General features: G+C 36.4%; 2 protein-coding genes across 2 annotated transcripts; both read right to left on the bottom strand.

Moving 5' to 3' along the window:
- Nucleotides 1-282: 282 nt before the first annotated feature.
- On the bottom strand, nucleotides 283-8,247 carry LOC131935386 (NFX1-type zinc finger-containing protein 1). Its single transcript, XM_059291762.1, has 3 exons — nucleotides 8,204-8,247; nucleotides 876-5,971; nucleotides 283-407 (listed from the first exon to the last, which is right to left on the bottom strand). Exons 2-3 carry the CDS (start codon nucleotides 5,937-5,939, stop codon nucleotides 375-377), a joined length of 5,097 nt encoding a protein of 1,698 aa, XP_059147745.1. The 5' UTR covers nucleotides 5,940-5,971; nucleotides 8,204-8,247; the 3' UTR covers nucleotides 283-374.
- Nucleotides 8,248-8,959: 712 nt separating this feature from the next.
- Nucleotides 8,960-16,468, bottom strand: LOC131935388 (NFX1-type zinc finger-containing protein 1). Its single transcript, XM_059291763.1, has 3 exons — nucleotides 16,224-16,468; nucleotides 10,148-15,225; nucleotides 8,960-9,442 (listed from the first exon to the last, which is right to left on the bottom strand). The coding sequence occupies exons 2-3, from the start codon at nucleotides 15,191-15,193 to the stop codon at nucleotides 9,413-9,415; spliced, it is 5,076 nt and encodes a 1,691-aa protein (XP_059147746.1). The 5' UTR covers nucleotides 15,194-15,225; nucleotides 16,224-16,468; the 3' UTR covers nucleotides 8,960-9,412.
- Nucleotides 16,469-16,977: the final 509 nt, after the last annotated feature.

The following is a 16,977-nucleotide window of genomic DNA, read 5'->3' on the forward strand; positions in this document are numbered from 1 at the left end:
CAATATAATGAGCGGTAAAAATATGTATAAGCTCAACATTTTTTCTTCCCTCATCATTTTCAATTTAGAATGCTGTCTCTTTTTTTATAACCAGAACAGAGTTTCTTCCAGGCATCTCTTCGGGGGCGCAGAGGCGCCCCCCCCCCCGAATGGAATTTATATAGTAAACATACACTTTTACTAGTGTCAGCCCCCCCCCCCAATGTTGACCCCCCCCCGAAAATATCAAGTGCCCCCCCCCCCCCCCCGAAAATATCAAGTGCCCCCCCCCCCCCCCCGGAAAAAAAGACTGGAAGAAACACTGAACCAGAAGCTGGCAGTCTACATTATGGAATGCTGTCTTTTTTCTATAACCAGAAGCTTGCAGTCTACAATCAGCTACCGTCTTTCATAACAGAATCCAAGTCCTATTAAAAAAAAAAAGCTACAGTGCTATATGTTAGGATTATATGCTTTATTATAAATTGGATAAGAGAAAATGCAGTTAACGATAAATTAACAGCAAGCCCTCTAATTGTTATCAACTGTAAGTTTGCTACTAAGAATGACCCGTGCTAGCAGTAACATCTTGAGGGCGCCCACGTGCAGATTATTTCATTAGGTAAAGTACACCTTCTATGAAAATCTATGAAATCTTATGAAAATCTGTGGGGTGTGTTTTCTGATATAAACAAATGTTTCTGGCAGGCATCTCTTCGGGAGGACACCCCCCCCCCCCCGAACGAAATAGAATTTATATAGAAAAAAATATTTATCCGGAAAAAGAATTTAGCCACCCCCCCCCCCCTTCAAAAAATTTCAACTGACCCCCGAAAAAAAAATCAAGTCTGAAAGAATTATCAACCAAAATAAATCCTACACTGTTTGATACTTACCTCATTCTTTGGCATGTCCAGAACTTGAGACACTTTATTGCTGGATCCTTGGAGTTCTCTCACCTTAGCCAGATAGTTATCATCAGGCTCTAGATGATCAAAGAGTTGATAGAGTGAATCTGCTAAGGACTGATGTATTTGTCTGTCATTACTTGTCAGCTTAGGTTTCTCCTTTAAAACATTGCGGACTTGCTTCCTTAATTCCTCTGGTGGTTTACAGTTGATATCTTCCAGAAATTTATTCAAGATGTAGATCTGTTCTAATAATAGCAACCTGTGGAGCTCTAAGGTCATCTCTCTATAAAACTGATCAGTTACGTTTCTTTGTATAGAGCTGATAATGAACTTCCATTTTTTTATTCCAAAATCATGAGGATTGAATTTTTTGTGAATGTCATAAATCTTTTGAAGTACATTTGAAAATTTTATCTGAAGTGTTATGGCCAAGGCATGATTGATATCAATTTGATTAGATTTTCTAGTAAGAAATTCGCCTTCATCTACTGCACAAACTGTTTTCAATGATGATTTATAATACTTGAGATTTTCAATTTCTGCGTGTGATGTGCATGCAGACGTTAAAAGATTTTCTTTTAGGTTTTCTCTTCTCATAGCTCTTTCTTTGTTTTTTGCTTCATATCTTGCTATCCTTTGGATAGGAGTTTTACAGCTAGGATAAGGACAGCTAATATAATGAGTTGTGTCAGGCTCAAAATCTTCAACCCATTTGTCAAGTTGTTTTAAGGTAAATATGTGACCACATTCTGGAATTTTCATTAGAATAGTATCATCATCTACTTGGAATTTTTTCATCCTTTCGATCATTTCTAATTTTTTTACCTGCTTATGTTTTTTCTTGTTGCTTGCATCTATGAGAGTAAAATTATCTTTTTCACAATCATAACATACACACAGTTCCCCACACAGCGACATACACTTGTGATTACATGACGTTATACGTTTGTTACATCTTTTGGTACACAAAGGTTCTAAACATTCATCCACACATCGCATAGTACAGTGACGATGCTGACAGATCATGGCACAGTTTTCAATGCATGTGTCACATTTCTCTCCACAGGTTGTTTTGCTACAGGGGCCGTGCCTACATGCAGTCAGACATCTTGAAGAACAGGGCACACACTGGCCACCACAAGGTCCAGTACAAAGATGACCACAGGGAAGAATTTTTTTACACTCTTCAGCACAAGACTTGTGTACTCTACCAGAGAGACAACCTCCGCATGTACCTTTACATTTATGGCCACATTCAAGACGTGCATCACATTCTTTAGGACAAGGATCTACAGTAATATCATTGTAACACTCTACAGACATTGAATGCTGACAAGGAGACCAAGTCTTATCCACCTTTTCCAGACAGGATTGATGTTGTGCTTCAGCTGAACATTTTCCACACTGACCACGGCAGATGTGACCACATTCCATTAATTTTTCACATGTCTCGGAGCAAATAATATTCTCTACCTCTTCAAAACACGGAACTGTAGCCGTATGTCCACAGTTCGGCAATGTTTTTAAAACAGGAATTTCACAGACACAATAATAAGAGTTTAGACAGGGCTTAGTGCACTTTTTCTTCTCACGGCAGGTTCTCAAACACAGACGCTCCGACTTCATGTTGTAATGTTGTCTATTGATTACATGGCACATCATTGGGCAGGTATGTCCACATGGTAGCTTAGCTTCACATTTTTTATCACAGCCGCCCTCAGGGGCGTATTTTTGAAAATCTTCTTCAGTAGAAACAGTTCTTACATGGTTTGGGTGATTGATGCAAACCAACTGTAAGCTGGAGTTTGTTACGGTTTTTTCTCGCGCAAGATCGAAAATAAATTTCCAAAGCTCACTCTTTGTAGAAAGTAACGACAGATTTCCAATAGCAAACATGCCTATTTTAGCTCTGGACAAAGCCACACAAACTCTGTTGTTAGTTTTCAAAAAGCCAACCTCGTTTTCTTGATTGCTTCGAACTAAAGAAAGTAAAACGATATCATTTTCTTCTCCTTGATAGTTATCAATAGAGGTCACTTTGACATATTCATAAAGACTTTCTTCTGGTTCCATTTGATTTCTAATGCATCTTACCTGGCCACTGTATGCAGCGAGAATTGTGATCTGTCTACTTTCATATCCTTGCTGCAGAAAATATTTACACAGTGCAGTTAGGAACCTTGCTTCATGAACATTTGACTTGCTTGTACTGTCCTCTACTGCACTCTCTTCATACGAGTGCTGTATGAAGAAAACGTTTGATTTAACTCCCCTGACATCTTTATAGTTCTGCACTGATTCATGATCTTCTAAATGGGGATAAATGTGTTTGATAAATCTTGAGATCTCAGGTCTCATTCGATGCTGTTCTGTAAGGGTAACGTGTGACACTCTATTCTTTACAAGGCGTTCAAAAAGTGAAATTTCCAAATCAAAATCCTTAGCAAGCTTATACATTTTGGGTTTAGGACGCAACTGCTGATGGTCACCAATTAAGATGAGATGTTTACATCTATTGTTAAGTGTTGTCACAATATGGGCTTCAAGTACCTCAGCAGCCTCCTCAACAATTATGATTGGAGACCCGACCTTCTGTAAGACTGCCCTGTGTCTGGCCGCTCCTGTTGTTGTCATGCCAATTACGCTAGATTGTCTAAGGATCTCAAAATCTTTTTTCTCTGAAACTTCTTTTCTTCTTTTTATAACGTCCTCATAATCCTCAGTCAACTGCAATAATTGTGCTTTAAGCTTATCTTTTTTTTCTAGAACCCAATACTTATAAAGTTTGTAACGATCCATAAGTTTAAGTTTCCAAAGATCAGTTACTCTTGCTACATCTGATTTTGAGAATGGGTCTATTGTGTTATATAGTTCAAAAACTTCCTTATAAGAAGGATTGATTTTTGTTTGTTCTTCTCTTTCTTCTGTTTCTTCTTCAACTGTTTCTGACAGAAGTATCCCGAGCATTTTTGCACGTTGAAGCAATTGGATTTCTTTATTTTTGTGCTCTCGGAATCTTAGTTCAAGCATTTTTATATTATTATTTAAACGGTAAACATCCTCATCACCGCTATTTTCATCATCGGAATTATCATCGTCGTCTGAGTTACTTTCCTCACTATCACTATCTGTGATAACCCAGCGCCGTTCAATTGTACTAGCCAACTGTGATATATGGCTTGCCGCGTTGTCTTCTTGTTCTTGTTTTATCAATAGTTCAATAGCGTCCAGAACTCGGTGAGCTGTCTGAAAACCGCCTAGAAGCCATTGTCTTATGTACTTATTTTCACCATCCAGTTTTTTATTTTCCTTTGCAACAACCGTACAAATTGATTCATATACTTTATCACTAATGTACGGTTTCAGCGCATCATCAGGTAGAATATCTCGGCTTGCTTCTTCTGATCTGTGTTTAAGTGTATCTAATTCTTCGTTGTTGTCAGGGTCGTTGTCTGTCAACTCAAGACTGTTTATTTCACTTTGTAAGTTCTCTTTATATTTGTTTAACCAGAAGTGGTACACTAAAACTCTCTCTTTAAATAACATCTTTACTTTGTATTTGAAACCCGTGTCTAGCTCTTGCTTAGTTCCTTCAGCAATGATCTCACATAGGTGACGCTTAGAAATCTTGAACAAATGATTCTCCATGTTTGCATTAGAAGCTTTCAGCCAAAATTCTATCACTGGAGAGCCAATACCTTCAATGCGACTTGGGTTATTTAATGCCTCTTTATGTACTTGACTCATGACATCATTAAGATCTTCTACTTTCAGAATGGTCGTCTCTAGTCGTATTGTCTCCTGCCAGAGCTCATCAATAAAGGTGCTAATATATTTCATTCTTTTTTTGTATTTTGATATAAGACGTTCATCCTTTTTTTGGTATGAGTACTTCTTACGCAACTCTTGCAGATTAAACTTTTCTAGTTTTTCACTTTTACTTCTTCCTCCAACCCTAACAATACCATCCGTGCAAAATTCTAAAACGCCTTCCAAAAACTGATCAATGGCATGATTTGTGTAACAGACTACAAGAATAGGCCCTTCACACCGAACATGTGACTTGTTTTCTAATAAAATATCCATTATTTTTAAGCCAAGATATGTTTTTCCAGTGCCAGGGGGTCCTTGAATAACTGCAAGTTCTTTAGTTAGGGCCAGTTTCAAAGCCTTATACTGTAAGTCATTTAATTCTGTTTCACTGCAGTCGGGCCAATTTGAATCAGCTAGAATAGAAACAGGGAACTCATCATAAGTTTCAGTCATGATAGTGTTTAAATTGTAGGAACTATTTTTATTCAAATATTTTGGAGGTGATATTTCACGTTTACAGTAAATGATATGCTTTTGGAAAGGTATTGTCCTCATCGCAATAAGACCTTCTAGAACATGTCTGTAAGATTCAAAGAAAGCTGTTGTTTCTGCCATAATGTAAGTGTCGTTTTCAGATGATGTAAACACAACCTCAAGGTGGTTTTGAAAAATAACTTGAATTATCCCTCTTTTCACTTTAGCCACATCTTTGTTAGCAACAGTAGCGAACGTAACAGTCTCAAAGTCATCTTTAGTAAATACTAAGAGAGATCCAAAAATGAGACGCATAGAAAACTCCCAGTCGACGTGTTTTAGAGACGAGTTGTTGAAACTTACAAAATGGGTGATACCCTGAGGCTCACACTTGATTGTAACTAGCTTTACATCATAATAAAACCTAAGATCGCTTTCTTTTGGTTTCCTTTCATTCTCTTGAGCATCTCTGTATTCCTTTAAGCCTTCCCGTATTGGAGCTACATAATCTTCTTTCATGAGTCTTGCATGTATATCAAGATAGTGTTGTAAATCCCTGTATGGTCCTTTAGTTTTGTTGGCTCTCAGAAAAGGCTCGATTGATGTATTTATTTCTTCAGTGTCTGGAAATATTGTTATGTCAGTATAGTCATCTGGTGGAGTTTCATTATCTGATGCTGGATATGATCTGCCTCGCCTTAGTCTTTGGGATGGCCATTCCAATTCAGGTTCGTCGCCTTCATGATTTAATCTCTCGGCCATTCTTCTGGTTTAAGTATTTACATTCAGCCCATCTAAGATAAACAAGAGATTTTTTTCTACATTTTTCATTTATTTTCTACAATTAAATGAACAAAACCCATTTGTTCGATATTTTTTTTTCATGGACATAGTCCCACCTACTAAAATATACACATTTAAATTTAACATAATGTATTGTTTATTTGTTGTAAATAATTCTCCAAATTTTGTGGTAAGATTGCATGACATAACTCTATCAAAACCTTAGGATTTTTACAATTACTGGACTTAGAGATTACAGAAATAATACTGATTGGGCTTAGCTGTTTACTTTTTTTTTTAAAGAATCGTTAATTTTGTATCAATTGCAGGAAATTATTGGTGTTTCTTTTACGCTTCTGCTCTTACGCTCTCAAAAACATTATATTTTCTGGATACTTAGAAAAATGCAGTAGACTTTAAATGGTTATACATTTACTGCCTTTTTAAAGAAAACGTGGGCCTCCTAAAATCGGGGGCCATGGGCCCTAGAAAAGCGTTTAAAGGCCTAACTGTAACAGTTATTAATTCAACTACGAAAATAATTGTTTTTGTAGTAAATTATAAAATTCGGTGTCACCCCCCCCCGCCCCCCCCCCCCTCTCACCGTGAAATATAAGTTATTACGAATATCAACAAAACCCTTTTCCTCGAGCAAATTTCGTAACGTTTAGTTGATGCAACTCCCTCCCCTACAGTGATAGCTTTAAACTGTGCTCAATACTAACGATGTTTATCTATAGTGGTAATTAATACAGCTGGATGTAGCAGTATTACGTCATAGTGTCACCCCCCTGCCCTCCCCCCCCCCCACCCCTTACCTTTGTCAGGACTTGTCAATTTTGCTCTTAAAAGTCTATTTAACTCTAATTAATAATTTATTTAACTGGAATGATCATTTATCTTCTGTATATATTTTGCTATGTTTTGCCTTGTTGTTACCCCTCCCCCCCCCCCCCCAACCCTAAATAATGCGGTCCGCACCCCAAGCCCCAAATATATATACACACACACACACATATATATATATATATATATATATATATATATATATATATATATATATATATATATATATATAATTATATATATACACACACACACACACACACACATATATATATATATATATATATATATATATATATATATATATATATATATATATACTTTGTATCTTGGGGGGGGGGGGCACCACGAAGTGGAGCATCGGGTGACAACCGACCTAGCGACGCCACTGTATATATATATATAGTTTACATAAATAGCCTCATTTCCCCCTCCCCTCCATCTCCTCTATATAGCAGCTGAGGTAAGCAGCTTTAATGAACTCAGTGCTGTCAGCTACCTGACATCAAATAGTGTATTCGCCCCTTTGCTGAGATCGAAAGTTCGATGAGACAATCGAATAATGAGGGTACGTGATTTTAAAAATCGTTGAAAGCCGATCCACCCACATCTCAGTTAAAGACGTGATAGATTTGAACGAGTTTCATACTGAAACCGCAACTAGAGAGTGTCTTGTAAGCCATTCAACCTAGATCTAGATGCCAGGATGACATGACCCAATGTAAAGACTGGTTTGTGGAGGAGAGAAAAACTGGGACTTCTAAAAATACGTCACCGTTGCCTGTGGTAGCCGATAGTAAAGGGAATTTATTAATATTTACAGCCAATATAGTTCTAGATGTAATAATTTCAATTTAGCGAAAAATGTGTATCCTTAAAAATAAAAAATAAATAAAAAATAATATGTGACTTACTGAGACCAGAGTGACACATCTTTAATTATGTTTACAAAGAATTTTTATAAGAGATATTTTGAGATTCATCGGGAATTCCCAATCGTTCTTTCGGTTTCACAATAGTATTAGGCCAACCAGGCCAAGATATAAATACATACATTGCAGTATTAGAGTCTTTATTAAAGTCTATTTATTAAGACAAATCTAGTATCTTATTTCAAAAAGTAAATTAATGTAAGATAAATCTTAAACTAAAAAATGTTGAAATAATGGAAATTACGTTATCAAGGCCAAGATTAGATCTAGGCTATTTCAATAGTATTTGATTTGTATCACAATGTTTTAAAAAGGGGCCGTTTCGTTTTCACCATTCCAACAATTTTATTTAATCGCTTAAAATTGCTTTAAACCCATCTATTAAAGGTTTACATGCGTTTGATGAACTAACATCGATCTAGTTGTTTTATAAAATAAAGGCACACAAAAGATGTTATTACTTACTGTTTGTTTTTTATGTTAAAAATATTCAATATGGTCGACAAAGCAAAATCTTATCTGGAATATGTGGGCGTTATATGTGTGTGCAGTAGGCCAATCAGGGGCGGATTGAGCTTGAGCGGGGCCTTGTACTAAAGCATTTTGGGAGTCCTATCATAAATATGTTATATGTGAACGGTTTGTTTGATGTATTTAATAATTTTTCGGTCGTTTGCTGTAATTTGTATGCATATAACCTCAACGAATATTTTTTTAGATGTTCTATATCAGCTGATATGCAAGTGACCTGCAATTTCACTTCCTGCCAGTATTGACAAAGATAAGCAAAATCTTACTCTAAGGGAACACTGTTTATTGAACAATTAACCTTCTGGTCTTAAAAACCTAAAGATAATAGTCCTTCCATTAACAAATGTATACTGAATTGAGTCTGACAAACGCTACACTTGTAAAAAGGCTGGAAAAAAACTAGTCCTTAGCTTACGAGCCTCATCTCCTCGATGGGACCAAGCTCGTGATAATTGGGTTAGCAATCATACCCTCTTCCGTTCGATCACACCTTAAAATTGTTCTAGTTTTAGTAACTATTAAAAAACACACGACTATTGACTATACGAAATTTTATTTCTAATAACAAAATTTTGAAATATCTCTCATAGCTTTCTTGGTAATGTTGAGAAAATAGAGACAGTTCGCCGTCAACCTATTACGTACCTGGACATAAGAGCACGTACAAGAGATGTTCTAAAGAAAAAAAAATAAAAATAACGAATCTCAGATACTCAGTTTATTTTCTGAAAAAGCCCGGGGGTCCCAGGACTTTGTCCACCTTGGTTACATGGTTGTTACGCCACTGCCATCACAGTGAATCACACGCTTGTAGTTGGATTATAACTCACACATACAAAGCATTTGTAACCAACCTTTTAACACGTGTACATCATACTTATTATATTGAGTAATGAAACAACTAAGGATATCTTTTACTGCTAAAACAGTTGTCGAAAGAGAGTATACTATAGCGCTAGTAAAATAAAAACTTTCTACATAAAATTTTACAATAACTGTATTTACTAAGAACATTAAGTAAAACAACGCAATAAGACTAGCCTGATACATCTAGTCATGTTTTTTTTTAAATTATTACTTAATTATATAAGCGATACTATTATAACGTTTGTTTAATTTTAAAAAAGAAGGTACATTCGGTATTCACTCGTTCTGTAGAGCAGATCTCAAGTCCTGCAGATTGTCAAAAAGAAACATCTGTCAATTTAAGGCAATAATAACCATTCATATCTCTTAATTATCTGCCGAATAGTCAGTATAACCTGAGATTGAAAACGAGTTCGACAAGTTTAAAAAAAAAAAAAACGACAAGTAAATCTTAATGCATTCCGTCTTTTTCTTCGTTCTTAATTGTAATGTTGGACGACATTTCATACAACACAATAAAGTAGGCATATTACATGTCAACATTTTATGCGCCATATGGACCGTTAACGCCGATTTCATTTTCAGCCTGTTATTTGTTCTTGCGCTTGTCCAACCAAAAACAGGTTACAAGGCAGCAGTTGTTTGAGTTTTTAAATTTTCTCTCCTGGATGTGTTAGGGTTAACGGCGATTGGGGGCGAAGGGGGGAGGGGGGGGGGAGGGTTAAAACTCGGGACTTAGCAACCAGGAGCTTTACCGGCCCGACCACGCCGACCCCTTTCCGTTTTCTAATTTAAAGGTTTTATAATTGAATGCAGCTCATCTAATATTAGGCGTTATCAAAATATATTTGAAGTGTGTTTCTACCTGTCCAGTGCTTTGCTAGCTTAACAGTGTAATTCATAAAGTACAACTTTATTGAATTAAAAGGGGTGCTGAGCTGCACATAGCGGTAGCTTCAACTTTTGAATAATATGACAATTGTCATTAGCAAAACATGTCTAGATACTCACCTGAGTTTTTGACATATCTAGAACTTTCCTCACATCTTTGCTGTAACTCTGTAGTTTTTCTACTTTTTCAAGATACTCATTTCCAGGTTCTAGATGGTCAAACCGTTTGTACAAATCGTCTATGAATGTCTGATTTTCTTCCCTACTTTCACTGGTCAGCTTAGACTTTTTAATTGTTTTGATCTTCGTTGTCATCCCTGACGGAGAGTTACAATTAATGTTACCCAGAAATCCTTTCAAGATGTAGATCTGTTCTAATAACAGCAACCTGTGGAGCTCTAAGGTCATCTCTCTATAAAACTGATCAGTTACGTTTCTTTGTATAGAGCTGATAGCCAACTTCCATTTGTTTATTTCAAATTCCAAGTTATTGACACTAAACATTTTGTGCAGTTCATAAAGTTTTAGGAGCACATATGAAAACTTTATCTGGACTGTTAAAGCCAAAGCATGGTTGCAGTCTATTTGATTTGGTTTTCTTGTAAGAAATTCACCTTCATCTACAGTACAATAGTTTTTCAAACAAGTTTTACAATGAATGAGATTCTCAATTTCTGCGTGTGATGTGCATGCAGATTTTGAAAGATATTCCTTTAGGTTTTCTCTTCTCTCAGCTCTCTGTTTGTTTTTTGCTTCATATCTTGCTATACTTTGGATAGGAACTGTACAGTTAGGACAGCGAATATAATGAGTTGTATCAGGCTCAAAATCTTCAACCCATTTGTCAAGTTGGTTTAAGGTAAATATGTGACCACATTCTGGAATTTTCATTAGAATAGTGTCTTCATCTACTTGGAATTTTTTCATCCTTTCGATCATTTCAATTTTTTTTACCTGCTTATGTTTTTTCTTGTTGCTTGAATCTGTGAGAGAAAATTTATCTTTTTCACAATCATAACAAACACACAGTTCGCCACACAGCGACACACACTTGTGTTTACATGACGCAACACGTTTGTTACATCTTTCAATACACAAAGGTTCTAAACACCCATCCACACATCGCAAAGTACAGTGATGATGCTGGCAGATCATGGCACAGTTTTCAATGCATGTGTCACATTTCTCTCCACAGGTTGTTTTGCTACATGGGCCATGCCTACATGCTGTCAGACATCTTGAAGAACAGGGCACACACTGGCCACCACAAGGTCCAGTACAAAGATGACCACAGGGAAGAATTTTGTTGCATTTCTCACCACAAGACTTGTGTACTCTACCAGAGAGACAACCTCCGCATGTTCCTTTACATTTATGGCCACATTCAAGACGTGCATCACATTCTTTAGGACAAGGATCTACAGAAGTATCAGTGTGACACTCTACAGACTTTGAATGCTGACAAGGAGACCAAGTCTTATCCACCTTTTCCAGACAGGGTTGATGTTGTGCTTCAGCTGAACATTTTCCACACTGACCACGGCAGATGTGACCACATGCCATTTTTTGTCCACAATTCTCTGAACAAACAACATCACCTACGTCTTTGAAACAAGGCATTGTAGCTTCATGACCACACATAGGCAAAGTTTTTAACATCGGTTGCTCACACACATAGTAATATGAATTTAGACATGGGCTGCTACACCTATTTTCTTCTTGGCAAGTTTTTAAACATAGGTTCGAAGACTTTACTTCGTTATGTAGCCCATTAATAGCATGGCACATCCTTGGGCAGGCATGTCCACAGGGTAGTTTAGCTTCACATTTTCTATTACATCCACCTTCTGGAACTTCTTTTTGAAAGTCTTCAGGTTGGGAAACTATTGTCACGTGGTCTGGATGGTTAACGCAGACCAACTCCAAATTCCTACCAATTACTTGCTGTTCTTTAGCAGTTTCTGAAATAGTTTTCCAAAGATGAACCTTTTCAGCCAGTAGTTCCAGATTCCCAATAACAAACATACCTATTTTAGCTCTGGACAAAGCCACACAGACTCTGTTCTTTGTTTTCAAAAAGCCAACTTCTTTTCCTTGATTACTTCTTACTAAAGAAAGTAAAATTATATCATTCTCTTCACCTTGGTAGTTATCTATAGATGTGACAGTGACACATTCGTAAAGACTTTCTTCTGGTTTCATTTCGTTTTTTATGCATGTTACTTGGTCAAGGTATCCGGCGAGAATAGTTATTTGGCGACCCTGATATCCTTGCTGCAGAAAATATTTACACAGTGCAGTTAGAAACCTTGCTTCATGAACATTTGACTTGCTTGTACTGTCCTCTACTACACTCTCTTCATACGAGTGCTGTATGAAGAAAACGTTTGACTTAACTCCCCTGACATCTTCATAGTTCTGCACTGATTCATGATCTTTTAAATGGGGATAAACGTGTTTGATAAATCTTGATATCTCAGGTCTCATTCGATGCTGTTCTATAAGGGTAACAAGTGACACTCTGTTCGCTACTAGCCGTTCAAAAAGTGAAATTTCCAAATTATAATCCTTAGCAAGCTTATGCATTTTAGGTCTAGGACGCAACTGTTGATGGTCACCAATAAGGATGAGATGTTTACATCTACTGTTTAGTGTTGTCACAATATGGGCTTCAAGTATCTCCGCGGCCTCCTCAACAATTATTATTGGACATCCGACCTTTCGTAAAACTTTTCTATTTCTGGCTGCCCCTGATGTTGTCATGCCAATTACTTTAGCTTTTTTCAGAATGTTTATATCTTTACGCTGAAGATCATTTTTTTTACTTTCTACCATGACTCTGTATGCTTCTGCGTAAGTAAGTAGTTGTTCGGCGATCTTTCGTTTCTTGTTTACAGTCCAATATTTATAGAGTCTGTAACGATCATCAAGTGGAAGAGCCCACAAATCAGTTATGGCAGACACTTCTTCTTCAGTATAAGGTACACTTTTGTTAAGTAAATTAAAAACTTGAGGGTAAGACATATTGTTCACACACATTTTGTCTTCCATTTTTTCTTCAGTGTTGGAAAGATGAACCCCGAGCACTTTTGCGCGTTTAAGTAATTGGATATTTCTGTTTTGAATGCTTGTAAAATTGAATTCGATATCCTTTATATCTTTTAATAAATTCGCTTCTAGTTCTGAAGTATCATAAGAGTCAACTGAATTTTCTGAATCGCTGTCATCACTTTCAGTAATTACCCAAGAACGTTCATTTGTTGTGTTTGCCACTGGCACTTTACTTACACCCACTTCCTTATTGTCTTCGCGTTCAATAACCTGCAGTTGCTCAATTGCATCAAGAAACAGGTCGGTGGTATCAAACATTTCCAAAAGCCAAAATCTCAAATAGCTATTTTCATTATCAACTTTTTTATTCTCCTTTTGTACTATTGATTGTATGATTGCATATATTTCATCAGCTATGTAAGGTTTTAACACATTATCTGGAAGAATATCATCATTTGCTTTGCACAATAGGAGTTGAAATGGCTCTGATTCAGGGTTATCTGGGCTGATAGATTTTAAATGATCAATGCGTGTTGTCAAGTCTTCTTTGTATTTGTAAAGCCAAAAACGATATATTTTCACCCTGTCCTGAAAGCTCATCTGAGTACTGTACTTTAATTCTGTATCTATGCGAGTCTCAGCGCCTTCACCGATAATCCCCGCCAGATAACTTCTACTAACCTTTAACAAATGGTTGTCTATGTTAGCATTAGAAGCTTTCAGCCAGATCTCCATTACTTCACAGACAATTCCTTCAGTGCGATTAGGTTCATTTAGTGAATTTCGATGGGCAGCACTGATTTCATCAGCAAGATCTTCTACTTTCAATATTGTTGTCTCAAGACGTATTGATTCCTGCCAGAGTTCGTCTGCTGCACTGCCAATGAATTCCATGTCTTTTTTGGAGCTTTTGTAATTATTTTCTTTTGTTTTCTTTCGTAATACTTTTAGGTTAAAGTCTGCAAGCTTATCGCTTTTACTCCTTCCTCCAACCCTAATTAGACCCTCAGGACAAAAGTCTAAAATACCTTCCATAAACTGATCAAGAGCATGATTTGTGTAACTAACTACAAGAATAGGACCTTCACACACAATATTCGACTCATTTTGCAATAAAATATCCATTATTTTTAACCCAATATATGTTTTTCCAGTACCAGGGGGTCCTTGAATGATTGCAAATTCCTTAGTTAGGGCCTGTTTTAAAGCTTTAAGTTGAGAATCATTCAAAGTTGTTTCACTAGTCTCTGGCCAATCAGAATCTTCTAGAACAGACACCGAAAGCTCATCAGAAGTGTCACTCATGATACTTGCAATGTCGTATTTACTTATGTCTTTTAAATACTTTGGAGGCAGTATCTTGTTTTTACAATACAGAATGTACTTTTGAAATGGTAAAGCTGTCGTTTCTATTAAACCTTCCAGAACATGTCTGTAGGCTTCAAAGTAAGCTGTTGTTTCGGCCATGATGAACGTATCATCTTCCGATGAACTAGTAAATACAACCTCAAGGTTATTCTGAAAAACAACTTGAATTATCCCTCTTTTAAGCATGGTTACATTGCTATCTGCAACTGTGGCAAAAATTATTGTTTTAAAATTGTCTTTAGAAAATACTAAAAGTGAACCAAAATTTAGGCGTTTAGAAAGTTCCCAATCGAAATTTTTAAACTTGGAAGTATCGAAACTTACAAAATGGGTAAAACCGGCATGATCGCACTCGATGGAGACAAGTTTAACATCATAATAAAACCGCAGTTCATTTTCTTTTGGTTTTCTTTTATTCTCTTCAGCATCTCTGTATTCCTTTAAGCCTTCCCGTATTGGAGCTACATAATCTTCTTTCATGAGTCTTGCATGTACATCAAGATAGTGTTGTAAATCCCGGTATTTGCCTTTAGTTTTGTTGGCTCTGAGGAAAGGCTCAATGGATGTGTTTATTTCTTCAGTGTCTGGGAATATTGTTATGTTAGTAAAATCATCAGGCGGTGCGTCGTCATCAAATGCTGGAAATGTTTCTGACGATCGTAGGCGCTGTAAACGTTCTGAGTGAAAGACTATTCCATTGCTGTTTATCTGTGTTTGATAATCATCCATGTGCCAACCATTTGCCATAATTACAAATTTTCAGTTGAAATCTCGTTAAGCTTGAAAAAAAAAACAGTGTATTAATTGTATACGCTTAACTCTTATTAAGTTATAAGAATAAATAATTAAAATAGGAACTATAGCGTATGGGGTTCTTAAATTAACACACTTTGACCCAACCTAAAAATTACTAAAATACAGTCGAAGAATGCTTGAAAGGTGAAAGAATTCATTAACTATTTGGTAGAGTACACTTTGTAAATCGAGCGCTAAATCAAGATCGTTTTACACTCTACACACGAAAATATTCAATTGGAGGGTATATGGCAGATGCGTTAATTTATTTTATGGCAGCGTATTCCCCAAGGGTAAGCTTTAACCCCATAATACCCTAGTTTCCATAGGTTGAATGGAAAAATTCTACGAAATTTATTTTTAGTGCCACCTAAAAGTAGCTTTTGTTTTAGTTTTGGTTTGACATAATGATGTCATTACGCATTACGAAAAAAGGTAAGTAATCTACCTTTCGGTTTCAGTTTCAATACAGTAAGTTGAGTAAGCCCCATAAATAGATTGCTTGAAAACTTTTCGGCCTAAAACTAAAGTAAAAAAAGCGTAAGCCTATTGTTGATTTAAGAGACAGAGAAGTAAACTCCTGTGTGGTGAAAGAAGGGGTGCGGGGACGGGGCTTGTCTCTACGATTAACCGTAACCTTCTTACGATGCTCCAAATTAGATAGAAATGCTCTACTACAACAGTTACGAAACAAACATTTTTTAAACATTTAATATTAAATTAGTCGGTAAAAAATTGATAGTTTGTCCTCCCTACCGGATCGCTACGCCTCTGACGTTATCACACAATTTCTCTTATAAAAGGGGTTAATTGTTTGACAGATTTCTATGTAAAAAAAAAACAACAACAACAATAGGTTTAGACTTAAATCCGAATTTTAAATCATGATTTTACATAAAGAAACAAATAAACTTAGTAAAGTACAAGTGTCCTATCATTAAATAATTAATAGTTAACCGTAGAAATAAAAATAAATACATACTGTCTTGTTTTCAATATGGCCACTGTGTGTTTGTAACTGAAATGTTAACTGAAATTGTGTAACCAAAGACTAGATCTATCAGTTTCTTGTTCTGAATGTAGAACAAAAAAGAAAGCGCTAAACTAAATATAGAATTCCTAGAATTTCCAGACAGTAAATGAGGTCTATGTCGATTTCCAATTACTTGTATGATCGCAGGGCTTGACACCTGCGACACGACACGGGGAAGAAGGGGTTAATATTGTTTGCAAGGACTAGTCACAGATAGGCTATCTATTCTAATCGTGTGGGTGGAAGGCGGCGGGGGTGACCAGTAAGAAGCGCAACGGAAAAAAGAGCAACGGAAAAAAGCGCAAAACAAAAAGAGCAACGGAAAAAAGCGCACACGGAAAAAAGCGCAAAGAGAAAAAAGCGCATACAGAAAAAAAGTGCAAACAGAAAAAAAGCGCAAACAGAAAAAAACGCACACAGAAAAAAGCGCAAACGGAAAAAAACGCAAACGGAAAAAAGCGCAAACAGAAAAAACGCGCAAACGGAAAAAAGCGCAAACAGAAAAAAGCGCACACAGAAAAAGCGCAAACGGAAAAAAAGCGCAAACAGAAAAAAGCGTTTCATTGTGTGTAACGTATTGTTTGGCTCTTGTTTGTATAGCATTCTATATGCTATACTAAGATGTTTGAAACATGATGATGACATGGATGCAGACAGATGAATCAGCTCATTGGGCTGAGAGTCCTATGAAAAACCGTAATTT

Source organism: Physella acuta, unplaced genomic scaffold, assembly GCF_028476545.2.
Source record: "Physella acuta isolate Inbredline_101_S28 unplaced genomic scaffold, ASM2847654v3 ptg000144l, whole genome shotgun sequence".
Lineage (NCBI taxonomy): Eukaryota > Metazoa > Mollusca > Gastropoda > Physidae > Physella > Physella acuta.